General features: G+C 38.1%; 1 protein-coding gene across 1 annotated transcript in view; it reads right to left on the bottom strand.

Moving 5' to 3' along the window:
- Window positions 1–1,506: 1,506 nt before the first annotated feature.
- The window catches only part of LOC137864716 (BOS complex subunit NOMO1), a 27,607-nt gene continuing 2,850 nt past the window's right edge, over window positions 1,507–26,263 (bottom strand). Inside the window, exons 6-31 of the mRNA XM_068699139.1 lie at window positions 26,187–26,259; window positions 25,494–25,646; window positions 24,561–24,698; window positions 23,694–23,783; window positions 22,972–23,077; window positions 22,385–22,535; window positions 21,658–21,835; window positions 20,751–20,892; window positions 19,751–19,882; window positions 18,798–18,934; window positions 18,433–18,520; window positions 17,472–17,535; window positions 16,274–16,369; window positions 13,603–13,812; window positions 13,224–13,306; window positions 12,112–12,271; window positions 11,864–11,990; window positions 11,139–11,252; window positions 10,360–10,487; window positions 9,618–9,759; window positions 8,777–8,860; window positions 7,213–7,323; window positions 5,135–5,236; window positions 4,792–4,911; window positions 3,775–3,867; window positions 1,507–3,373 (exon numbers count right to left, since the gene is read on the bottom strand). Of these exons, the coding sequence (XP_068555240.1) occupies window positions 3,242–3,373; window positions 3,775–3,867; window positions 4,792–4,911; window positions 5,135–5,236; window positions 7,213–7,323; window positions 8,777–8,860; window positions 9,618–9,759; window positions 10,360–10,487; window positions 11,139–11,252; window positions 11,864–11,990; window positions 12,112–12,271; window positions 13,224–13,306; window positions 13,603–13,812; window positions 16,274–16,369; window positions 17,472–17,535; window positions 18,433–18,520; window positions 18,798–18,934; window positions 19,751–19,882; window positions 20,751–20,892; window positions 21,658–21,835; window positions 22,385–22,535; window positions 22,972–23,077; window positions 23,694–23,783; window positions 24,561–24,698; window positions 25,494–25,646; window positions 26,187–26,259 (3,154 nt within the window). The 3' untranslated portion in view covers window positions 1,507–3,241. The remainder of the gene's footprint in view (window positions 3,374–3,774; window positions 3,868–4,791; window positions 4,912–5,134; window positions 5,237–7,212; window positions 7,324–8,776; window positions 8,861–9,617; window positions 9,760–10,359; window positions 10,488–11,138; window positions 11,253–11,863; window positions 11,991–12,111; window positions 12,272–13,223; window positions 13,307–13,602; window positions 13,813–16,273; window positions 16,370–17,471; window positions 17,536–18,432; window positions 18,521–18,797; window positions 18,935–19,750; window positions 19,883–20,750; window positions 20,893–21,657; window positions 21,836–22,384; window positions 22,536–22,971; window positions 23,078–23,693; window positions 23,784–24,560; window positions 24,699–25,493; window positions 25,647–26,186; window positions 26,260–26,263) is intronic.

The following is a 26,263-nucleotide window of genomic DNA, read 5'->3' as shown; positions in this document are numbered from 1 at the left end:
ATGATCCATTTCATTCTTAAACAATAGAATTCTGTGCATCACTGATGAGACAGCCAAATATACGTAATATTCATTGTTGCTTTAAAAAGAAAAGTAAGTAACATGCAATGCTACCTTCATCCAGAAGGCCTTATTCTCCTTTTCAAGAATCAGATGGTTGCCTGTATTCAGCTCTCTATGTAAATGAATTAACTGTTCTTTCACTATTATGCCTGCAAAAAAAGAATACAAAACAGTGAGCCTTGAGTGTTTCCTATTAAGAGTCAACATCTAAATGCTAGTCCCATTTTGCATGTAGTAATAGAAATAATTTAAAGTTGCAACAATGAAAACTGAGGCTGCTTTAACTGACATTTTCAGTAGGAAATACTGCAAAGGCCAGTCCAGCTCTTATTGGTCTTGGTTTTAAGAGTACAAAATCAACTGCAAACCTTAGCCAGGCAGAGCCTGCAATACCTACAAACTCACTTAAGAAGAGTGCAGAAGGTAGTTCTAAACTGAACCCCACTGTTTCTGCACTGAAAAGCCCAGAAATACAGTCACACAGAATAAATATTGCGTAGAGCTGCATGCTGTTACACCAGCCCTGGGGCTGTGGGATGAAGGGCTGTGAGAGCTGCAGAGGTCCCCAGGTAACACCCAGGTTCTGAACTGAGCAGTTGGAGGCAGAAGTTTGCCCATGCAGACCACCACATTCATACAAATATCTCCTCCCAGTGTGTTGGGCTGGCATGCACACATCTCGATCTATTTTTGTTTTATCCATGTGGCTCTGGGGATTTGAAAGACCACATTGCTGATTTTTCTCCTTGGCTCTGTATATCTGATTATTGGTTTCTAAATATAATTGGAGATATTGATTTCTTGACATTTAGTACACAAGTTCTGCTTTAGAAAATTATCCCATGCATCAGTTTTCACTGTGTTCTCAAATAGCACCCTAACTTCTCTGCCAAGTGAGAAAGAACAAGCTATAGTTTTTGCTAGGAACACTTCACTTCAACAAACCTGGGGCTGGAAGCAAGCAGGCCACCGTTGAGTTGCAGAAGTGAAAGAAGAGAATTTGAGCAAGGCACCAGGCAAATCCTAGTGGCAAAGCGGTCCACGCAGGAGAGGTGTGGGCTCATGGTGACTATTCCCCTTTTAGGCTGCTCTATGCCTCAGCCCCACCACTGCAAGCCCATCTCTGCTCTGCCACATGTGTGCTCAAGTCCCAGGAGCTGTTCTGTGCACCAACACAGCACAGCCCTAGCTGTCCTTACCCTGTCAGGCTCACACATCTCATCAGCATATACAATTTTTCTGGACAAATCAGTATTGGGATAAAATTACTTGCAAAAGTCTGGCACAAACCCATTTTCTGTACTCATGCACTCAGACATTTTGTCTCTCCCAACTCACTACTGCTGTCAGAGGCTGCAAGAACTATTTACAAAAGCTGATCCTGAGATCTTCAGTTAGCAAGGGAAAATGGATGTCACAAACCAAATTGATTCTGTCAACAAATTAGCAAGCATTAATGCCTTTTTATTAACAGCATTCCCAGTGTTTAATGTCAATCATCAGCAAGTCCCACAGTTCAGAGGTCAGAATATCCCGTAGTCCCTCAAGTCAAATGAAATCTTCATTTCCTCCTCATACATTTCCCCCAAGTAGCAATTCCTTTATCAACATTCACCAACCTAAAATAAAAGTGTATTAAAAGGGTACAATTTATTACAAGTCCTCCAACAGTTTTTCCCCATGTATTTCATCACAGCAAATTATAAATTTCTAGGTCATTAAGTTGAGAGCATGATAGTTTATTAGAGCTTCATCTCAAACTGTATATATACATGCTTTTTTGACATCCTTCATTTTTATGATGATCTTGGTAAAAGTTCCCTCAGATTGTGTTGTACAGATATGAGTTCAAGAAGAATGATTACCGATTGAAGTTTTAATTATTTAGGTCCAAACTAGTGCAAAATACCAACAAAAATACCAAAAAGCATTTTGCATCCCGTTGTCTAAGGTAGGGATTATACGCTTTAATATTTAAATGTAAAGGGACTTTATGTCAAGTACAATAGAAGAGAAACATTGCCACTTACTGGCGGTACCAATGTCTTCACAATAGTTGTAGGCATTTATATGCATCTTTCAAAAGCTCTATTAACCTTTATATTATTTGTCAATAAAAAGCCCCATTAACATTTAAACTGTGTATGTCTAACTGTCTGTTTCAAACAAGAATCAGAAGATAACCTGTTAAGAAACAGGCTATTATTTATTACAGTCTACATTATCGGAACTGCACATGTTGGAGATTTCCAAAAGCTAACATTTCTTCAAGTAGTTTAAAAAAACTCCGTCAGCAGTTGGCAAAAAGGCTCATGGCCTGAGCAGGAGGTTAGACAGATACACAGATAAATGGGTATCACAGACAGCATGGTACAACTTTGGAAAGAACAGTACAACCAGCTTGAGCTATTTCAGAAATGCTGGAGGTCTAAAGAGATCGCACTGCACATGAACTTGAAATTTAAACACTGCTTTTGCAGTAGGATCAACAGAACTTACCTGACATTAACAACTAATCTTACCTGACATTAACAATTTGTCTTTATTGGGTAAATACATGATTTTAATCAAAGAAAACATATTCACTGGGTAAGAACTGAAATCACAGCTATGCAAGTAACGGACTCTTCAATCAAGCTGATGAACTGGAAGGGCCAAGGACGTAACTTATCAGTTCATGCATATTCCCTAGAACTTTGTTGTTTCAAGTACCACTGATTTAGTAAAATACCTGTGTGCTGCTTCTCTAGAGCAAAGTGGGTATTTTGAAAGGAAAGGGAAAATGTTCCCAAAATATAGAGACTGAAAGAGAATTCAAGCAGTTTTGTTGTTTTTTTTTTTGTAAAAAGTGTAAAGCCACTGCTTTTACAAATCATTAATGGAAACAGCATGACTCATTCCACTGAAGAGAAAAAGAATTCACTGATCGTCTTCAAGTATGGGAGATACACTCACAGTAACAACAGAGGCATTCATTACTTTATAAGGAAACCTATAGACTCCATAGAAAATTTACAACCAACATGGAGCTAGTGTGACAAATAGTGCTCAGGCAGCAACAAAAAAAAATATATATATATATAAGTTCACAAATTTATCAAAAAATGCATTTCAGTGGCTTCGCTTCCCCAGGATCCAATCTGATGGAGCGTCACTTCATGTAATCATCCCTTTCACCTCACGTCCGTCTTGTCTTCTGTTTTTTTGTTTGTCTTTTTGCATCCTCTTGGCCACCTGTGTCAGAACCCGTCTGTCCAAGCGCACGTACTCCTTGCAGCCGTGTCGTCAGTTGCAGCAATAAGGGAATAAGCTAGGACAAAAAAAAAAATAAAAGGGAATCAGCTCGTGATTTCAGTGACATGTAAGGTCTGAATGGTAATGTTATTCAGACACATGCATCCCCAAACAAATAGAACCTATTGCATAAATAGCATGTCTATGTGTTTTGTTTTGTTTTTTCCAAGAAACATCAAATGAGAAATTCAAAAATGCAAAGGAACTCAAACTTTACACTACGGTTTTCTAAAGGAAGGTAATTCTTCAAAAACTTGGCTACACTCTGTCTTTTCTTGATATGTGTCACAAAAGGTGATCACTAACTCCATCTCTGAATATCCATCACAACCAACCTTCCCTTAACACAGTACACGAAGAATTCATGGATATTCCTCAAAAACAGTATTTGAGTAAGGACAGAAAAATGTGACCTACCTTATCATGATTGTACCCAGCCAACAACAGAAGCAACGTCAGTGGCAATGCAATATAAGATCCTTGGGCAATATCTTGCTCAGGGAGCTTTCTCTGAAAACAGTGGAGATCATGGATTTTTTTTAATTTATTTTTTAAACAGTAAACTGTGACACATTCAGCCCTTCCCATCTGACTTCCTTCCAATCACCCCTTAGATTTACTTTACTTTTAATTTCAAAGCAGATCATTCATCTGTTATCTTGATCAGACCCATTCATCTGCTACCTTCTTGGGGTCTGTTGTTTTTTAAAGCTAATTCACCAACAGTCAGTCTCCACAGTTAACCTGTGGTTCTTTGATTTACCTGTCACATGCCACCCAAATCTCACCAATCTCAATGATAACACTACAGCAGCCACACTAGCACAAAATCTTCCAGGCGCATCTGCATCCTTCATTCGTAACTGCCATTTCATATTCATGCCCCCACATTTCACTGCACACGTAGTGATGTAGAAAAGAAATAGGTAAATATTACCGAATGAATACTTCCCTAAACTGACCACACTGCTCAACTCTGAAATGCACAAAGACATTTCTCTCTCTTACAGGAGATTTCCCCTGACATTAGTTTGAAGACCCCTCTGCTTCACCTGCAAGAACTGAAAACTCTCTTTTGGGCCTGGTGACACTTGTTTCCTTTACAGAGAAGTCTTTCAAGGAATTCCTACAACGATCCTGTCTTTCTCCTTCAGCCCCCAGTTACTACATCCTTTTAGTTACTGTCATGTCTACAACTCCTTTGCGAACTCTCTACGTGCTTCCCACAATACATCATGCTATTACATCACTGCCTGATGCCTTAAATGTGGCCAAAACCAAATTTACTGTCCCTTTAATGCCTCTCATAAACTGTTTATATTTACATTAACAGCAAGTTAAACCAAGACCACAAGATACATGCAAGCTAAACTACCCAGTCAATTGCTCTCAAGGTGAGCACTCAAAATGAATGTTTATCTGTTTTGTACTTACAGTGGGACTAAAGACCAATGTAATGTGCTTATGATATCCAATGGCAGTGAACGAAACTTGAGGCAGGGTGTAGTCATACTGTGATTTAGTTAATGTAGAATCCAGGAGCACCACGTAATTCTGTGGGTATAAAATTAATTCAGTCTACAGCACCTGCAGCAGTCTGAGGCACAATTAGATTCAAAGGCAAAACTCGGTGTAATAAGCTTCAAATCTTCTGAGACACTGGTTACTCCAGCATGAATACAGTACTGCAGGCACACCAAAAATAACACTTCAGCATGCTCAAGGAAAAAAAAAATAAATAAAACAAGCTAAGCTAATTGTTCAGCAATACTCTTACCTCTCCATCTCGGAGCAGTGGTGGGAAATGGAAGAAGAGCGATTGGCCTAAGTTGACTGTATGAATTGGGTTGTCGAGGTTTTCACTTTTGTAGAGCTTCACCTGTGAAGGAAAGAAGAAATCACAAAACAGATATTTCTGAGTCTGCACCAGAATAGCTGTTTTAGATAGCCCGTATCTTGCAGCATAAAAGCACTTCAAAATTTATCATGGGTTTTATAAACAGAAAGGTGTCAAGTAAGAACACCTGGATTTGTTCTAACCTATGGTGTGAGAAATAACAGAAACATGCTAAAATAACTGCGGAGACAACTGGTATCTGCTATTTTCACATATCTAGATGTATTAGAAATAGTCCATGCTTTGCATTAAACAGAATTAAGTAATTTTTTTAAATAATCCAAACAGTTTCATAGGAATTTGCAGTTGGGGATTGTTTTTATTACTCTATTAGGCCCATTTTGATTGGTTTCAATTCCACTGAACTTATTTAACAAACTAGACACCCTCAAGCTACAGAATAGGACTGAAATACTGAGCAAATAGTTTGCTTAGAAATGAGCATAATTAAAAGAGGATTGCATCATACTCAGTAAGGCTGGTGGGGGGCAGTAGTAACTCCTTTTATGAGATTGCATACTGGGTCTGGCTGGGATGGAGTTAATTCTCTTTATAGCAGCTTGTATGGTGCTATGTTTTGGATTTGTGGCCAAGTATTGATAACACAGCCATGTTTTAGCTATAACACGTGTCCTCCAGAGGACACATTAAGCAAACTTTGGGGTTTTGTGGACTACTCTGCAGCAGCCTTTTGGCATCCATACAGATATTTGTAACCCCCTGGATCAGATTTTTGTAAAGACTCAACTTCCCTTGCACACACCCCAACCGAAATTCTCATAAATTCTGCACAGTGCTACCATAGCTGCCATAGCTGTGGCTCCAATCACAGCTCACCAGAACATTTCCAGTTGTTTCATCAAGGTTACACAACCAGAAGGGGCCAGACTGAGGTCACAAAACCTCTTACTTCTGTCTGCATCAAATTTGAGCACATCTTTCAAAGACAAAAATCTCTGCACTGGAAGCAAAAGCTATGATTTACACACTTGCATTACATCCAGTGCAATGCCCAACCTAACATGAAAAAGGTACAGGCTTGAATAACTTCCATATATTTATATCCTGACGTCAATTTCCTATATGCTTAGGCAGAATTGAAAGGGCCTCAATTTCCTGAGAAAGATGGAAAGCACGCTCAGGTGCTTCCCACTTAAGTGAGTTGTTTTCCTTTCACACCTGCTCTGAGTGTTGGATGCTTTGGACAGCTCCCAAAGTAACCAACAGCTTAGCAATGAGATCTTGTCAGGTAAGATGCATAATGGACTAATATAAAAGAAATCCAGGCATTGTGTTTGTATTTGTAGACAACATTTCCAAAGAAAAAGCTTTAAGCTTGAAAAATTGTACAGTAACTCCTATCACACTAAGAACTCTTGCAGATACTTCCAGCAGTTACACCATAAACCAAAGGATCACATGCATGTAGCAATTTTTTTTCAGATTACAGTACAGTTTTTTGAATTTTGAAAATTTCAGCTTTACTATGTTTTGTACTTTCTTCTATAACTGTACTTTTATATTAACGTACCCTATGGTATAGCTGCATTCACATGGCATCTTCTTGCTAGCTGACGTGCATGTCAAAAATTGCAAGTATTTCAGGAATTAATGCAAGTTCTCTGATGCAAAATACTCATTTCACCTCTGGTGTCTTCCTCTCCCTATGGACAGGCCATCTCAAAGCAGGGGAACAGACCAAGAAATGGGCAGGCTAACCTAACAAAATACTTCTTGCACATATTCCAATAAAATATTTGAGACACTAAAACAAAGCAGTGAGGAACACTGGAATCTGATTTCTATATGAAATTCAAATTCATCTTCATTAAACAATTAGTTGTAACTCGAATTAAATGTGTGCTTCTAGCTACTGAATGATTTCCAGTGACCCGACAAAAGACCATTGGGAAACCAAAAGCAAATACACTTGACAAAGATCGAAGGTTTGAACTTACACATAATGTGGACAGATATTCAGAAGATGTAATTACATTTCCACTTAAATCAAATTGATTAATTTGCCGAAATGCTATAATATTAATATCACCAATGTCGCTGTTCCCAACCTGCAACAGACAACAGAGTCATATTTATAGACAGAGAAAGAACAGAACACAAATACAGCTCAATTTAAAAAAAAAATACGGATTTTGTTCTCTAACAGCCACATGGAAACTTAAGGTCTTTCCAATTGCAGTTTTCCTCCAGAGAGTATAGCTCACAATTACAGACTTGTACAGCACAGGGCTAATGGCATTAATTTATTTAAACTAAAAATGGAGGAAGTATCAAAAGCATGCATCAATGTGAAAGGCTGAGTTGCATCCACACAACAGCTTGAAGTCTGAACACTGGTTGCAGTATTTTATTTCTGTGCTGAGATGCATATTACTATGCTAGGATGTGTATGCAGTTGATAAATGATAAAATATATCACAATATAACCTGCTGCAAAAATACGTAACTTCCTTGCCTTCAAAATTGTTTAAAACATCTAACACTTGTGTTTGTAAATCTCAGCTCTGATCAGAGTATGAAAAAACATTTAGTCTAATAATAACTACACTAAGAGGTAGGTTGCAGTCAGGCCAGGTATCATATAAACAGTCTGGCACCACTGGGGCAGTGTATTTTTTCCTGCTGGTGTCTTTCAAATGCTTTTCCATCCTGAAGAAAATGGCACCCAGTTAGGATACAATCTGCTGCACACAGCTCTCACTTGCAGTACGTAAGCTTCATGTGATTTGCTGGAATTTGGGTTGCCATTCCCTTCCCTTTCCCAAGCAGCAAACACTCTTAGCAAGACGCTAAGGACTTGAAAGAATTCAGCCTGTTTTGCTGCAAAGGAGGGTATCCTGGTCAGGCATGCATCTGAGCTCAAATAATGACTACCTTCCACTGAAAAGTTCTAGACAATAATGAAGGCTAATTAACCTTTGCTGAATGTCAAGAGATAAGTGAGAAGCAGCTAATTTGAATCTGCAAGGATGGAGGAGTATTTAACAAGATTTCATCGGTTTTGAATTTGAAGTTATTATTATATTTTACAAAGATTTACCAGTCTGAATGACAATTTCATCTACATCAAGACTGAAGGATTTGGACCAACTAAAGTACAATAAGGTATATTTATCAATCAATAAAACTGAATATGAGGATAGGATAATATGACAAATTATGACAATCTCAAATCACTAATACTCTGTTCCACATCATAAAGAATGCTGGAAGATAATGCTGCATATTTATTCCCTCATTTCTTGACATATACTTTTTATGACTGTAAAAGAATCCTTTTCACTTGTTTACTGTTTGGGCTTTATTTTATTTCAATTTTAAGCTATGATGCTGACACACAATAGGAGACCTGCATTTATGGAGCTAACTTGCTGAAAGCCACTTGTCGAAACAGAATGCATTCAAATATATTACTGCTGATAGAAGAGATGTAATGCCTAGACAGATGCATTTCATATTTAAGTGATACCACACAAAAAAAAGAAAAAAAAAAGTAATTACCTCAATTGCCCGGTGCTGTGGTAAAGCTCTTTCAATATGATCATTGCCTTCAGCTTTGAGTTGGACATGATACACACAACCAGGCTAAAAGCAACATTCAGACAATAAGTCTCAATGCTGAATAACATGCACTTTAATTTTAGAAGATATTAATTGAATTTTCTAACATTCCATTAGTTTTCCTTATCCTAAATAGATAATTTAGCCCACTAAAACCATTAAGGATGTTTACTTCCAGTAAATACAACAGGACTATCAGAGCTTTCTCTAGTTTATTACATTATTAAAAGAAGTCACCTGCTGTGAAGAGTTTTAGCTAGAAAGAAAACACATTAATCAGGATTAAAACCAGAGGAAACACTCCTTTCTACCTCAGCATAATTGCTTACTCCACACAGCAGTCCCAGAAATACAGGCTTTCCTGCAGAACAGCCTACTTCACATCCATGCTGCAAAACCCAACAGACCACTAGAATACACTGTCACAGTACTTCCACTAGAAAAACTTGAGAACAAAAGAGAATTCCCTGTTATACCACCTATATTTTTATTCGAACACCTGTGAGACACATTCTTGTGGGAACTGTTCCGTGTTTGTGTGAAGGCTGTCAGCATATGCTGGCAGAAAGATGGACAGACACTACAGGAAAAACTTCCTGTTTTACTAGAATGAACGATCACTACATGACAGTGCCTCCTAACAAAGACAGACTCAAGGGAATTTGATATAGCAAGTGTGATGGGAAAACAGAAATCTGTAGCTAATTCATAAAACAGATTATATTGTTCCATTATCACACTAACATAAAAGTAAATGTTTGAGAAGCATTCTAATCCTTACCAGAAGGCCACGTAGCCTGAATTTGCCTTCTTCATCAGTTATTGTGTCTTCTCCATAGATGCTACACTTTTCCTGCCCCACAGCTTCTACTGAAACTCCCTGCTCAGGCTCTCCATTTAATGAAGAAACTGTGCCATAACAGCTAGAGGGAGAAAGAGAAACAATTGCTACAGATGTGCAAATGCTGGTTTACTGCTTGTTTTTAAGACATGCTATTGTTATAACTCATGGGAAAAGTACTTGATATAATTAGCATAGCACGCAGAAGGGGAATTTGTAATGTATATATAAAAAACTGCTTTAAAACATTTAAATCAGCTGCAATTCAGAGTACAGCTTTAGGGATCCAAGTTCCCTACCCTCCAAGAACAGCATCACTTACCCCTGAGGGCAGGGAAAAGGAGGAAGTCAGGTGCTTGAACTAGCATACAGTCCCTAAAATACACCTCACCTCTCCCACTGGGCAAAGCACAAGACATTTCCAGTGCCACTGACACAGTACTTTCATAGCAGTGTTTTTGTTTACAACCACGTCATCTGGGCCTAGCTATATATTCAAATGCATGAGAAGATGTTTAAAAAAAAAAAAAAGTACTTATAAACAACATAATGAATTTATATTGTGCCTTCAAAAGTACCCTCCAAACCTTCAAAACAGTGTTTTTTCAGGAGAAAAAATATTTTCCGTAATGCATCCATACACAACATGCAGCATTTTGCACAGATTTTCAGCTCTACTGACCTGTACGCTGTTCTGTAACCAGTTATCCGAATTTTAAGATTCTGTCCTTCTTGCACTTCAATCATTTGTGATGATGGTTCAAAGCGAAACTCTTTCATCATGGGTTTAAAATAATACTGCCCTGGGCTCTGCAAAGATAAATAAAGCAAATTTACTGATACTGACACAAAAATTCACCAGCTCCAAACAATTGTTTCTGCAAGAGCTCCCTAAAGTTCTCTGTCCCAGCCATCAGCTAAACTGGTTGGAATATATGAGCACTGCAAAACAGGGAACACGTTGGCAAATGAACCAATGGAGCTCTACGAGAAAAAGCCTGAAAAAGGAAAAGAAACCATGATGCTAATACTTCATCACAAGACCGCAAGGACAGGAAAGTGACCAGGAGAGAAGGATGTTTGCAAGGAAACTATTCATGCATGTCTACACAGATGTACAGATCAATAATCTAATTACATTTCTTTCCTCTAAAGACTAAAATGATCACCAACCAACTGGCTTGTTTCATGTTTATAGACTGCAAGTTTGTAACTGAGCTCAATCAACATTATCTGTTGCCCATGGGGGAGATTTTCCAGGTTAGATTTCACATCTTCCACTCTAAGATTTTAAGTGCTGTCCACTCTGAGGGACCTACACCTCTCACTGTGAGTTATGATTTCATTGGAGACCATACATCCCCCGCCACTGAAAAGCACTGCTAACATCCCTATTTTAGAGGGTAAAGTTACACAGCATCACATATACAACCACTGTGAGATGAACCAATTTCAACTTACCAGATTGGAGAAAGTCAACATGCCATTATCCTGTGTAAGGAGGTTGGACCGGAACATCCCTCCACTAAGAGACAAGAGAACTCCAGCAAGAGCCTGATCATCCTCAGATTTGATCTGTTTTTGAAAATGCAGCAGTTATAAGGAAAGATGGGATTGCCTCATGAAGAGGTGTTCAATTTGAAAGCCCCATGGAAAATGCCTAGTCATGCTGGTTCTGAGCACTCAGTTTTGAGCAGAAGAGAACTATCAGCATCTGCAGCATGACACTGCAGGGCTAGTCTTGTGCTCTCAATATCTGGGCAGTCAGAGACACACACATTATGTGCCACCAGAAAAGTCATTCTCTGTCACCTCACAGGACATGGTGGGGGCCAGAACAAAGTATTCATGAAACTAAAGCCAGGCACTAGTTTCACCAGACTGTCTATACCTGAGAAACAGAAGTAATTAAGAGAAGGTGGTCAAACTCTGCCAAAGCAAGTAAATCCAGTCTTTTGAATTGCAGACCCTTATTTTCACTCTATAAACCATGCAAAATATCATCTGTATGGCAAGTCACAATTATATCATTTTGCTGAGGTTTGTTTCCACTATGATGAAATTACCTGATCCCTACATCCCACACCCATTTGCATTTGCCTGGGACACACAGTTTAATATTTTTGCCTGTCTACCTCTAACTGCACACACTATTCATTCAGAACCCAAAGCGTTTAGAGCATTACCTCAAATGTCACCCCAGCAAGGGCAAAAGCTTTGAAGTCTCCAACTGTTCCTTCTACTGCAGTCAAAACAAAGCCTTCTTTCTGAGCAGTAACTGTATACTCCAAGTCACTGTGGAGTGGCCCAACACTTCAAATATAAGGAAATCAGAGCTCATTTTAAAAGAAGCATTTGGATATTACATGTGTTGTCAAGTCACCATGGCACTTAAGCCAAAAATCCAAAAGATCAAAACAAATCTGCTCATTACCTGTAAGCACCTTTGTCGTCTGTGAAAACTGTGATGAGAGGGGACGTTGCTCCCTTTTCACCAATGACAATCTCAACGCCTTCCAACTCAGGATGAATCCGCCCTTCCATAAATAAGCCTGCTTTTCCATGAATCTCTATCAGCTTTCCAGGACAACTCTCTTGGTCATTGCAATGGGGATTTAAAACAAACAAGAAAGTCAGAAATACACTCATCATTGCATCTTACAGCAAGACTTTAACTACTTCCAAAGAGATGAGTTCTTTTGCCTTGGACTACAAGATCAATCCACATAATTGTATGGGCTCTTAACATATGTTAAAAAGTCTGAACACTCAGTAATTTCAGTAACTGAGTACCAAAGCTACAAGCATGTGGCCAGCACAACCATTTTGGATTTGCTAAGTACTTCACAGATTCATAAAGTTCCATATACTGCAGCCACATGGAAAGTATTCTAACAGTAACAAAATTTTGTGAGATCAAGTTGAGGTCAGTGTATGCTATGTTTAATGACATACGTTAATTTAGTTTTGTTTACTTGATGTATTTAGAACGTGCACAACAGAAAGGCACATAAAGAAAGGTACCTAATTTTCTAGCCATTTCAAACCAAGCACGTTCATTTAGAAACCTTAGAGCAAGATGGACACTGACTCAACAGGTAGCATAGGTGACTGCTGATAGTTTTCACATTTTTTTTGTGATTGTTTATATTATTGTAACTTAATACAGAAGAAAACTTGACAGAAACTTCAACTGGCTATCATATTTTAAATATAAACACTGCTTTTGCACAACCATTTTTCTAGATCAGTGTAATATGAGTAGTTCTGAGAATCTGCTGTTATATACAGAAATCTAGTCCTTTCTCCTGTGCCAGGTGGTCTGTCAGCACTTGAAAGCATATTTTACTGATGAAAACTGTATTTGCACCCTCTGCCAAAACCCCATGATTCCCAATACCATAGAGTGAAACTGTCTCACAAAGTAACTGGTGCAATTGAAACTGCTTTCCTAGTATTTCCTTTGAAGAGCTATTCATATGTTGATCTGTAGGGATGCATTTCTGTCTTAAAAATCTATTTCTTTCAAACTAGAATTAGATTTACCTCCACTAACAACTGTTTCCACATAAGGTGGGTAGAAAAGCAGCTCTTTTGAAGACGGGGTCACAGTAATTTTCTCTCCAGACCTACAGAGCACACATAAGACAGTATTAGGAGAAAATGGAATCAGCATCTCTCATGTAGTACTGCGTATTGACCTCAGAACCCATCTGAATACCCCCAAGGGAAAAATATCAACAATAACCTATGCAATATTCATATTATGTGGTATTAGCTTCTATTTAGCTAGCAGTCAACCAGAACAGACACGAGCATCCACAGAGCAGCTCTTTCCTATGTGGAATATATCAGTATTCTTTTTTGTGGAAAGGCCAGGCAACAGAGCAAAGAAAATACCCTGTCCATTGGAGCTTGGTAGTACCTTGCCCAGTAAGAAAATTCATATAAGAATGGTCCTTGAAGTTCCTCCACCATTTCTTGCACTGGTGGCTTTGTTCCTTCCTCTTCTTGACCCTTCTTTTCTCTCTCTTGTCGGCGGGCCTCAATTTCTGCCAGCTGCTGCTCCCTGCGTAACTCCTGTACAGATTTCAAGGGCCCTAAAACTAAGTCAGGTTCACTGTCAATAGAAGATCTGAAAACAAGGAAGAGAAAACAAAATAAGCTCCTTTCATACAAAGGGTAGAGAGCTTGTTGTATCTATCAATTACAACCTTTATACCACAGCAAATCCCAGAATTTTTCTTTTAAAGCTATTCCTTTTTAATTCCTCTGTTTATTCCAAGCATAGGTAAAACTTTTATGCCCATAACACCATCAGTTACTACTAGAAAGGCTTGTTCACAGGGACCACTGGTAACCCACTAGGTCTTGCAGGAAAGGACCTATTCACAACACTCACAAATTCTGCCTCAGCATGCTATAACCATTCAAGAAGTTAGGGTCCTACTGTCTTCAAACATCCAAATACAGAGCAGACATTTCAAAAAAAAGAGCCACAATTGTCTCAACCACTTTGCACCTTAGCTGAGGGTTCCTTTTTGATTGGTTGGTTTTATTTTTTTTTACGTACAGTCTTGATTTTGCACCAACTAGCACATGGCAGCTCTGTTGCAGGGGCAATAACCTCCCCCGGAAGCAGTGATAAGCCCACATGGGTGGTAAATTCTTAAGCCAAAGCAACAGTTTGCAAGAGTACCTTTAACAAAGCCATAATCTAAAAGAGAAAGGCCTAAATTTCAAAACAGCGAACACGCTTGATACAGAAAGAATGTTATACAAAATAAACAAGAAGACTTGTATCTCCTTTTTTTTTCAGTACTATAAACTTTCCCTCAGAACCCACCTCTCAGGTTTAGAGTATACAAGAAGAAAATAATCTGTCACAAACAGATGCTTCCAATAGCTGGCAATTCCCAGGAAAAGTGCCAAGTTGTGACCTATTGACCCTACACCTTTGAACCATCCAGCTGTCCTGCCACCATCTACTGAACAGATTACTAGGTAAGTTTAGCTACCTTCCCTAAATCAGCTCAGAACAATAGATCTCGTTTCACCTTCCCTGATCTTACATCCTCTCTTTCCTACCAATTTCTTCTAGTCTCCAACCATCCTTTGTATCTTATCTCCTGTCCTGTCTACAACAGACTGAAAAAATGACGCAGAACACTGCAAAATCCTCTAAAAAGGAATGAACTGAAACGATCACCATTATTTTTCCTACAACCACTTTAGATTATCAGGATAGTTCTGTCTCCTGCTTCAGTCCTCATCCATCTCTATATAGACAGAGTTGGTTTTTTTGTGTGTTTTTTTTTTTTTAAAGATAAACATACTATTGCTCTTTCATACTATGTTTCATCAAGCCTTTAAACTTTCTCTGCAGTCCAGAGACAATCCAGAAACTTACTAAAAATTTTTTGCCTTAAAACCTATTAAAAATCTGTACAGACACAGTCTCATGATATTGCTTATACACTACTCCAGTCTCATTTTTCAAACGTAACAATTCATGTTCAAAAACTGCTAAGAATTAGGTTTGATTTTTGGATAACTGAAAGTTAACATGTCTCTGTTCTGAATCTTGTACACAAGCACAGACTTTAAAAAACAAGCATTTTGCTTTTAAATCCAGAGCTGTCTCCTTTATGTTGACAGTCAACAAATTGGATTTTGGCTGAAAAGCTTCACGCAGGCTTGAACAGAGACAGTCTGTGGCAACTGAGCTGCCTCCAGAACACTTGCCAATAGTCTCAAAAAAACAACAACAACAAAAAATTCAGCCTGGAATGCTGGTACAGTATTTGCTTCTATGCTAAATTGGTTTGAAAATCCTAATGTCTCTCTACTGTCTCACTGTTTCTTTTCTGGCTGCTGTTGTTGCCCAGTAGTTGCAGTTGTAGATTCATTAAACTCAGGGACTCAAGGAAGAGCTCTGCAGGAAATTTGTTTCTCCACAAAGATGCTTCATACACTCAAAGTCTGAGAGCCCCTAGTCTAGAACAAGTGGACATCAGGAAAGCATTAAAGCACTCATTATTATCAGCCACTTTCAGGCAGAGCTGGCACCTCATACTATTAAAGCTGTTCACAAATCAGCGCTCCCCAGTGAGCTGTCTGTTCAGCTAAACATAAACTGGCACATTAGTGTGTAATCACTCTGCACTGTTTTCCTCTTATAGCCCTCTTCACACCAGTAACAATGCTCAAAAGCAGCAGATTCTCCTTCTGAGGTAACAAAAAAAACAATCCCAGTGCTAAAGAGCTCAGAGCAAGCTACAACAGTATTCTCTGAATTCTGAAATTTCAGATCATTAAAATACATAATCACTCAGAAAATCATTCCTTTTTATCATGACACAAGTAGAAAAGAGTTATATTGAAATCAAGTAACAGCATTCAAAATGAGGGCTCAGAATTATTTATCCATCTACAAAGAAGTCAAAGCACAGCTTAGCATAAAAACCTCCTGCAGTCTAGAGTAGGATGCCATTCCCTTAGAAAGCAGCCACTGTGGTATTAAAATCAGAATAAAACTTCATGAGAGAAACGTCTTTCTTCCCTTTTTTACAGCCCCAAGATTTCTTTGTTCTTACTTAATGGTAATAGTCACATCCATCAGTTTATCTGTTACAATCGAGCCAAGGACATGGTGTCGAACAGCAGTGAGCGTCAGTATACTAGGAGAGGACCTGTAAATCAAATTAACAAAGAGATGAACTCAAGGTCTCCCTCCTAAAGAAAATAACCAAATCTTATTTAGCTGAGTTCGTGTTCCCATTCCCAAGTTTAGAGTGCTTTATAAACCATGACATACAAATTAGATAGCAAAGTTGTAGTGCTACCATGATAGCATATTGAAAAGGGCACATTTTCCAGCTGCAAAACCCAAACTTCTACATGACATTGGCCAAATAACTCCCTTGCTTTGTGCCTCGCACTTCCTCTCAAGCTGATGTTGATTTGATTGATTTCATATGTACGATCTCTTTACACACAGCAGAGGGACACTCACGAGTTAGCAATATTGGACATGGCTCACCATGATACCCAAGTCTAATGGTACTTTGCTGCCAAAAGGGGTTCCTGTTCCAATTCATCTACTCAGTTTCTCCTGTCTCTGATGTTTAGTACGTCTCTTTTTGAAGTATTTTTAATTCACCAAGCAGAAAAGAATCAGATTTTAATGCTGAATTTGTTTTCTGCCATGTTAATGAATAAGTAATAGTCAGGTAGCAGAAACCCTCTTTTTGGAAGCAAACAGCTGTCAAGCACTTTGCCAAACCTTAACCAGAAAAAAACTAATAAAACATAGCTGACTTTGAAAGTTCAGCACTGCCCACTCGTGATTAGAATGAATATTTACTCAGCCTGCAAAACTGGGGTGAGCAGAATCAAATCACCACAGGCAGTTATGGCAGGGACATACAAGTAGTATGCGCCTCCTAGTAAACTTAATACCCTATCATTTCAACCCTCACAAATCATCAACAGTTTCCACTGAAATTTCTCTGCTTTGTTACAAAGCAAAAAAGCATTAAACACAGACACACAGCAAACAGAAACATCAATTTGAAGTAGCAAAAGCATCTTTAAAGCCTATCCTTAGTCACATTTTTCTTTTTTAAAGGGCAAGAGGACACATCTCATACACTTTGCTAAAGCTTCCCTCTATTGGTTAGAACCAGCTATAGCAACAGATCCTGAATTAATCAAAGAAAGCAGCTGCAGCAGAAGAAAGCTTTGTGAAAGGATACTGATAGGCATAAGTTTAAGAACAGATTTTGCTCTTACGTGTCGTAAGTGTAATACTCATGTTCAAACTGGTGGCAGGAACGCGGGGTTACTTCATAGACACCTGTAAACATTAAGTAAAGGAATAATCCACTGGCAAAAAAAAAAAAAAAATCAAGCTTGCTGTGTTGGCTGAATTCTCAAGAGCACATGAGACCTGAGGTACAGAAACAATTACTAAATTTGATTGTAAATTAATTCACCTCACTTCAGTCACAGATCACTACTGGAAGCTGCGCAGAGTTTCTCATATACACTGATACAAAACACAATTAGTATCACAGCAGAGTGGCATATAAAAACATAATTACAAGTAGAACACACTATACAAGGTCAGAAGTAATCTATTATAGCTGGTCTCAAAGCTGATTTCCTTTGATTACAGAACTACAGTTGAAACTGTGTTACTGTATTGTGAATGAGGCCACTGACTCTAAGGATGAACTGTGCAAAGATGAAAACTGAATCAAAACCAAATTCATTTCTTAACTGTTTAGTTAATGGGCATTAACAAGGAATTAGCTCTGAGACATTAAAAGTGAAAAAAAAAAACTAATTTTAAAACATTCTTTTTTTATTATTATTATTTTTATAGATAAACTTGTGGTACCTTTAACAGCTAACCTTCAAGAATCCTGTATTGAAATGAACCATCTATTTATCAGTCACATTCCAGTCACAGAATCCATATGAACAAGACTATTTTAACATGCTCTTGATTAGTCCAAGGTTAACACCCGTCACCTAGTCAAAAAAGTATTTTGCTCCTGAAACTGAACTTAGGTAAGTGACTAAACACTAAGAAAATATTAAAATATTAGAACAGAGAATTTATATTCAGATGTAAATTAAATAATGCCTCTCAGAAACCTCAGAATCCACAACAGATTATTTTTAATTCCCAGTAGTATTAGTTGACTGGTTCTTTTTCTTTTTTCAACTAACATTTTAGAGCTGTTACCTGGCTTTGAAAGACAGAATCTATTAACTCCTTTAGACAGGTTATAAACACCAACATTCTCCGGTCCATTTCCATCCTGGTAAAATTCCTGTGAAGCCGCAACACAATTCACTATTAGTAACTACCAAGCATCAAAATGTGAATACTATTTGCCTAAACGTACATTAATTCTTCTCTTTTATAGCAATTAACAACAACAGAAAACCATTTTACTAAATCTAAGGGACAAACCTAAAAGTGTTTTAAGCGTCAGTGTTCCTGTGCTGCAAGACACCCTAAAGAGAGAGCCTTGATTCCAAGAATAACACAAGCTACCTACACAAGTTCATTAAAAAGAGAAGTGAGGATGTTTGTTACCTACATACCAGTGTAATCGCATGAGAAAGGGAACATCTCAGCATATATCCAGTCTGTCTGAATTCTACACCTGAAACATCCTCCTCCATAACTTCCAGCTCCAAAGATTTATTCTTCCAGCACCAGTCTTCATGTACAATGCTTACTAGAATACACATCACAAAAAGGTTTTAGTAATGTAAAACTGTGTGAATAAAGACAGCTTTTGTGGTGTTAAAAGCCTGTACCACACTACCTTCCCCTGACAATAATCTTCAAAGCCAGGTATACATGTACAGTAAATGTAAGCACAGAAAAGAACTGTAGCAACAGACCTGGCTCACAGCACTGCTGCATCACCAGGAATCCAGCATATCTCTTTAATGTAAAAGCTATTCTAATAAGGAATAATGAAGTCTGGTAACCCTACAAAATTCTGCATTCAGCACTACCACTGTGGTAGTCAAAGATATCTAGAGGACAGCAGAACCTAACTCCAATTTCACATGGTGAAATGATGTTCTGACTCATACAAAAAGAGCAATATATATGTAGCCCTTCTACACCTTTCGCAGGAAAAGAATTTCTTTTCATAGTAGGCCAAGGCAGGCTGGCAAAAACACTTTTTACTCTTTGGAGAGGCTAGTTACTGTGGAAACAGAAGACCTGTGATGTTCTTCTACTCTCAGGTTTGGGACAAATCAGTTCACGACAAAGGCCTTTAACTTGACAACATGCATGTGTATCCTAAAACATATGGAATCAGTTACCTGGACACTGAAAAAGTGGTTAAGCAGACCAGATGAAGAAAGCCTGATACACTGGTGTATAGCATTTTCCCATATCTTAAGTTTGAGAACTAGTTCCACATTGGGCATGTCACATAGAACGTGAACAGTATCCATGATAAAAGAATTAATACAGACTAAGTCACTAATTTAGCTAATAAGTTAACACTTCCAGCAAATCCCCATATTCCTACTTTTGTATTTGCCAGGTGGCACGTTTTCAAATGTGAAGGCCACTGAGTCCGTATTTCCAGAGAGCTGAAGGTTACGTTTTTCACCCTGGCGGCTCACAGACTGTAACGTCACCATCAAATCACCGCAAGCATCTGTGCAGAAAAGAAAGAAGAAAATGCATACTGTCTTGTCAGCTTTCTCCCAAAACCCCAACTCCAAGGAAGCTTCTCGTGTACTAATATTAAACCAACTGCTCTTTTCCAGTAGAGAATATTTCCAATTAAAAAAATTAACCTGATTTCCTAAGCATCTGTTTACTATCTGTTTTGTTGCACTTGTAAGTTTAAGCTTAATCATATTCTTGTATCTAAGGACAAGAAACTTCGAGAGGCCAACACTGAATTCCTGGGGTCCACCTTATACTGCAGAGACTACAGGGGTCTAGAAAACACATGAGATGAATCAGAGAAAAAATGTAAGGAGCAAAAATGACAAAACTCAAACTCTAATAATCACCTGCTAAAATTAGTGGGTACTCAAGAACAGCAGAAGATAGAAACCTTTGACTAAAATTAAGTGAAAACACTGAGAAAGAGAACAGACTGCACGCTTCTGGCAACAGCCTGAGCTTCTATCCTACAGGTTTATACATGCACTGTATTTTATTTTTTTTAATGTTTTTTTCAGTATTTCTGACATTGTTGTAAAATGTCCCAACCATCAGCCAGGATCGTTTGCTCCCACAACTTAAGTGTCTTTGAAAATAAACAGGTCAGAATTTATTCCTAGCAAGTATTAAAAATAGGTAGGTAACTTCACTCCAAACTTCATTAAGGTGCTAACTAGGCTGTACGGTCTCTTGAAAAAAATAACCATTTCATTTATGTGCTGGAAATTAATTTACTTAACTGTTGATGGGGCTGACCACAGCAAGTGGCTTGATCAAAACTGTGCTCATTCATACACACAGTGCTGAAGTTCTCCATTCTCTTTTCCACTTGACTTTCCAAACTGGCTTACCTAAACAAGAGATCTTCCCAGAGACTGATGCCAAAAACTGAGAGAAGGTCACATCCATGACTGGTCTGTCTGTAACAGTAACAGGGAACACTTTGGGTTTCAAAGCCAATCCTGCTCTGGTCTCAGCTTCTGGAATAATTACCTGTGGAGTACAGGACATCAACACATCTCCAGCTTTTAAATACCAGTCCAAATTCACCCACTCTCCTGACTTTAACTCACCAGAAATTAGAAAATGGATATTTACTCTAAGTCTCAGGCAAAGCAAAACCAGCCTCTCAAATATAATGTTCAAAATTCTTCACTAAAAATCCTCCAAACAACTGCAAAAGGCCTGAGCTAAAAATTCTCCAAATATCATGGTTTCAAAAGTCTGAGCGAGTTTCCACTTTGAGATCTATCTACTCCTGCTTCCACATTGGGCTGTTTCATTATCTGTAAGGACAGCCAGAGGCCTTATAACCCTGCACTTCCTTATCTCCCAGCCTGCAATTTTCCCCCACAAGGGGGGGGATTCAACACAATTTTTAGTGTTTGTGCTACAGGTTCTGCTATGACCTTGTAGCTCCAGAACCACTGAGACACCTGAAAAGCTACACATTACATGTGTCATTCACAGGAAAATATATGAACATAGTAAGTGAACTAAGGGACATTACAAATAGAGGAGAGAGAGATAAAACCCCTCAATCTCAATGGCCTGAACACCTTTTAACAAGTGTGAAGGAGCATGAGAATTTCAGCTTATAAGGAAAAAAAAGTAACGATCATTGTTTATATAGTACAAACAGGAGAAGAGTGTCATGAAAATCTACATTCAACTTCTCAATTTTTAAAAATCAAATGTTTTAAATTTTCTAAAATCTCTCGGTAGTCCTACAAGGAAGAAATGGAAGCTAACTCTTACCTGAATATTGTATATACCCGATTTTGCCTTAAAACAAAATGCTCCATGAGGGTCTGTTTCTGTTGTAACCAATGATCCTTTGTCCTTGTCTAGAGGCATCATGGTTACCTTATATTTATTCATCTGTTTGACTGTGTCAGGTAAACGAGTTACTGAGATCCGGCCACACACACTGAATCTGTAAAATAAATGCCAGTCAGAGTAGATATACTGGTTTGACAAAACTCAGAAAATACTTGTTTTAAAGTTTCCTCAAGATTTTAACTGGTTTGATATGTTTTGTGTCAAATATCGCAAATCTGATATATAATGCACTGGAACAAAACCCTACCACACTATACCTGTGAAAATATAAGAAAAGATGACAGATTACAAGCTGTTAAGTTTCACTTCTCACCTTAAATAATGCACTATATTTAGTCACTGATAAAAACTGTAATTAATCATTTAAAACATTTTTTTTTAATTGGCTAACAGATTCTGCACAAGCTAGTTGTGATTTGTCTCAGGAAATTCCTAGTTATCACTTCTCTTGAAGGTTGCCATTACTTCCTCCTTAAGAGAAGCTCTTGGACACAGAAACTATGCCCTTTTTGCCTTTCTCAGCTCACAAAGTATCTCCCAACACTGCACGGCCTTACAGCGCACTATATTTAGTCACTGATAAAAACTAAGTGATCATTTAACACATTTTTTTTTCTAATTGGCTAACAACAGTGGTACTTACCCTGTTGCAATGATGTTTGCCAGCTGAGGGGTATTTGGTGCGATCTTCACTGTAATAGTATCAAAGAAGAGATGCTCTTTCCTGGCATGAATTGTGTATGTACCTGTTGTTATGTTCTCAAGGCGGAAAGATCCATCGGCTTTTGTTTTTACTGGAATAAATAAAGTGAAGAGTTAAAAAGCAGAACATTTTTTCCAGTGTCTATCTTCATGTATCTAAAGAGCCAGACGGTATGTACTGCTTTAGGCTATTTTAATTTACATTGCACAACAAAGCAACAGTATTATGTTCCTTATTAGATCAACCTTCAATTCTGTATTATAAAGCAACATTTCTAGTTTGGCATATGTTTGAAGGGAATTATAATAAATTTTCTACTGCAAAACAAATGAGCAGCTAATACTCTCATCTAAGCCAGAAAATGAAGAATTACTCAACTGTATGCAAATCAGTGTAATATTGCAAATAAATTACAAAAAAATAGTAGTGTATTATCCTGAAGGTCCAATTCCATCGCATACCCTGCTCCTGTACTTGAGATTATCAAAGATTTACCTGTAGCAACACAGACCAATACCATTGCATACCTTTAATCTGATTGTTAAGGGTCACAGTGGCATCAGCAACTCCTTCCCCTTCGGGACCATTCAATACCCTGCCCGTGACAGAGAAACCCATCACATGGAAAATAGGCTGAAATGGAAAAATAAAGTTATCATTAATCTTCTCCCAGTAAAAGCATTCACACATCTACAGCAATCAATACGTATTGGTTTTTGTCCCATACACATGCAGTAAATTTACTTCCAGATTTAGGAAGAAAATTCAACAGGATAATCACAATAAAGTATGCATCAAGCTCAAGGCATATTGTCCTGCTAAGAAGTACAGGAACCAATTCTTAAGTTACCTGCATTAGCACACTTGAGAAGACTCTCACCGTACATCATAAGACCATTACTCAAGAAACTCTGCAAATCAGAGTTTTATTTACAGGCCCTTCTCAACAGATTTGACACTGCGAATGAGTAAACTTAATCAACCGAAAGGATTACTGCCTGTTTGCCACACAGACATGAAAGTGAAAGGGACAGCTTCTCCTTATTTTGTTTCTTCCTAGGAAAACAGACTGAAGTATAGAAATACAGAATAGATATTGTCATCTACCTGCTAGGCAAGAAGGTACATGTAACAAATCTCTTTAAGCTTCTTACAAAGACAATTTTCCACAGCACAACTGCCTTCTGCAAGATCAGTTATACTTCCACAGGAATTGGTACAAACAAGATGATTTCTCTAAATGCCTTACCTCAATTTGTAAACTGTCATGTTCTACAAAGAAGTCCAACCTTGATGGTGCAACATCAAAGGTAATTCTCTCTCCCCTGTAGAATGGTATCTGAAAGGAGAACACATCACTTTGATTCCTAAGAAGCTGTGACATCAGAAGTATTTTCCTTTACCATTTTCCAGGTCTTTTTCACTAACAGACACCTCCACAAATGGCCAAATGGGCTGCAAACTTGCTGGAAAAATAACTCAGATTGATGGCGACACAAATAAAAGCATGATTTTCAAGAATGTTTGATAGAAACCATATGAGATCATATGAAGAAACAGAAAAGTAACCTTCTAATGAGAATACAGCAAAGGTATTCAATACAGAGAGTTTACATAAGAGAATATATGATCACTAAAGGATTAAGGGAATAAGAGAAGTTTGGATCCCACTTCTAGATCATGCAGTCTGAGACTGCAAGACCATCATTCTAGGCAGTGCAAAGACATCCATGCTCCAACACTACCTGGGCATAACAAAGAGAATGGTATAAAAAGAAAAAATGTTATAAAGAGAACTTCAGTGGTTTGAGGTGGCTGTAGCCCATTGAAACTTTCAGCTTCCCATCAGCCTATAGAAGTGGTTCTGTGACTGGCCAATGTATTCAGGAGATCTGTAAATAAATACTTCCTCAGAAATCACACCAGAGTCCTACTACAGCAACTCACTTCACTGTCAAATGCTTTATGTTAGAGTCTCCTACATTTTTTTCACCCATCTCAAAATATTTCAACTGGCTTTGTCTTTAACAGCTGCAAAATTATGCACAACCTTGCTTAGAGAGCAAAAGTTAGTATCTCAATGGATAAACAAGAAACAAACTTGCTAGCTACTTACCACAGTGTATTTCCCACTTGGTAGGGAAAGAAAGCTGAAAGATCCATCTTCTTTTGATACAACATTGCACAAATAGGTTAGAGACTCATCTCTTGACTGGAATCCATCCACAGGAGAAATATTGCAGCCCACAACATCCTGTGTCAATAAATGCATTAATTATTTTTTTTCTCATGGGTGAACATGGAAAACAATTTGGGGGGATGCTGGATGATTCAAAATACTATACCATGATGGATGAGAAGTACAAAAAACAATTTAGATGCAAAGTTTGATAGCATGATTTACAATTCTTATACAGGTAAAAAAAAGAATAACCAATAACAGACTTTATGGTAACAAGGACAGAAAACTGAAAAATTAAACATCCTTTAGATGACAGACAGAACTGCATTGCATATCTTAACATAAACTGTCTTTAGCTCTGAGGATGAAGTTAACATTACAGAACAGAGCTCTACTCTACATACCAAATCACAGTACACAAATGGAAGTTCCATGCTCGTTTTATAAATAACACATTTTTAAGGTGGCAACAGAAGCTGATGAACTTTGATTTCACATTAAAAGTGCACAAAGCAATTAAGGCTTTATGTTAAAGACAAATTACAGCTACTATCTAATGAAACTTAGGGTTTGTCTGGCACTACCTTGAGATTTTTTTGCACTATTTTTACAGAAGCTGATCTTACACAATGGAGGACTGTCATACTTACAAGGGAACATTGTTACTAACCAACATTTAACATGCAAAAAGGTGTAAATTGAAAAATATTGTCTTAAAACTGTAATCCTTAAACCTGCTGACCCACAAGGAATGTAAAGAGCAAAAACTTGCAGTGAACCATTTTACATTTTGCAGTTGTTGCCTGCTTCAGCTCAAGTTTTAGTTTTCTATGCCCCTGAACAACCTGAGTGTTGGGACACCATTACCTCTTTGGTGACTGAAGAAGAGAATAGAAGAAACATGACTCCTTTCATTGGTTCTCCATCACTCCTTACTGACCCAGAAACATTGTAGCCAGCAACAATCAGAGGGCTAGCAGCATAAGCATTAGAACTCGTTACCCGTACCACCGTGTTTGCCTGAACACAGAAACACATACATTTGCATCAGAAGTAGACATTAAATCTCATTTACAGCACTAAATTACAATCTGAGGCTGAATAATCAACATCAGAAACAGAAGCCAGAGCAGCAGTTCTCAAAGAGAGCCCAAATACTCTTCAGAACAGAAAGATGCTAAAGCAAAGATACTACTGTAAAACAGCACTTTTACTGTTTCACTGGTTTAGGAATTGGTCAGGATTCCAAAGCTCGTTATAAAGTAAGCAGTCTGAGAAGAAAGGTTTAAAGCATCTGCTATGTTCTCCAAGTTCCTGGAAAATGTATAGCATTAGAAGTCCTAAAGCAAGAGCTCATTTGACAGTCTTTCCCCAGCTGGCTCCATTATCTCCAAACTAGGCCTGCACAAGGCAGTTTCTTGCCTGCCTCATTAAACTTAGGGAAAACCGCATTAACCTCATCCACTCACACAAACCCTTGTTCATGCTAGCTGATCAAGGTAAGGACTAGCCAATGCACACTCCCTAAGCATGCAGAACAGAACTTTTGTAGGCTCTAACCTCTTTCAACATCCAGGTGGGATGAGATGCAAAGATTTCATATTCACCAGGAAGCACTTTAAAGAAAGCAAACCTGT

The sequence above is a fragment of the Anas acuta genome, chromosome 15, assembly GCF_963932015.1.
Source record: "Anas acuta chromosome 15, bAnaAcu1.1, whole genome shotgun sequence".
NCBI classification, from domain to species: Eukaryota; Metazoa; Chordata; class Aves; order Anseriformes; family Anatidae; genus Anas; species Anas acuta.
This window is presented reverse-complemented; position numbering and strand designations above follow the sequence as displayed.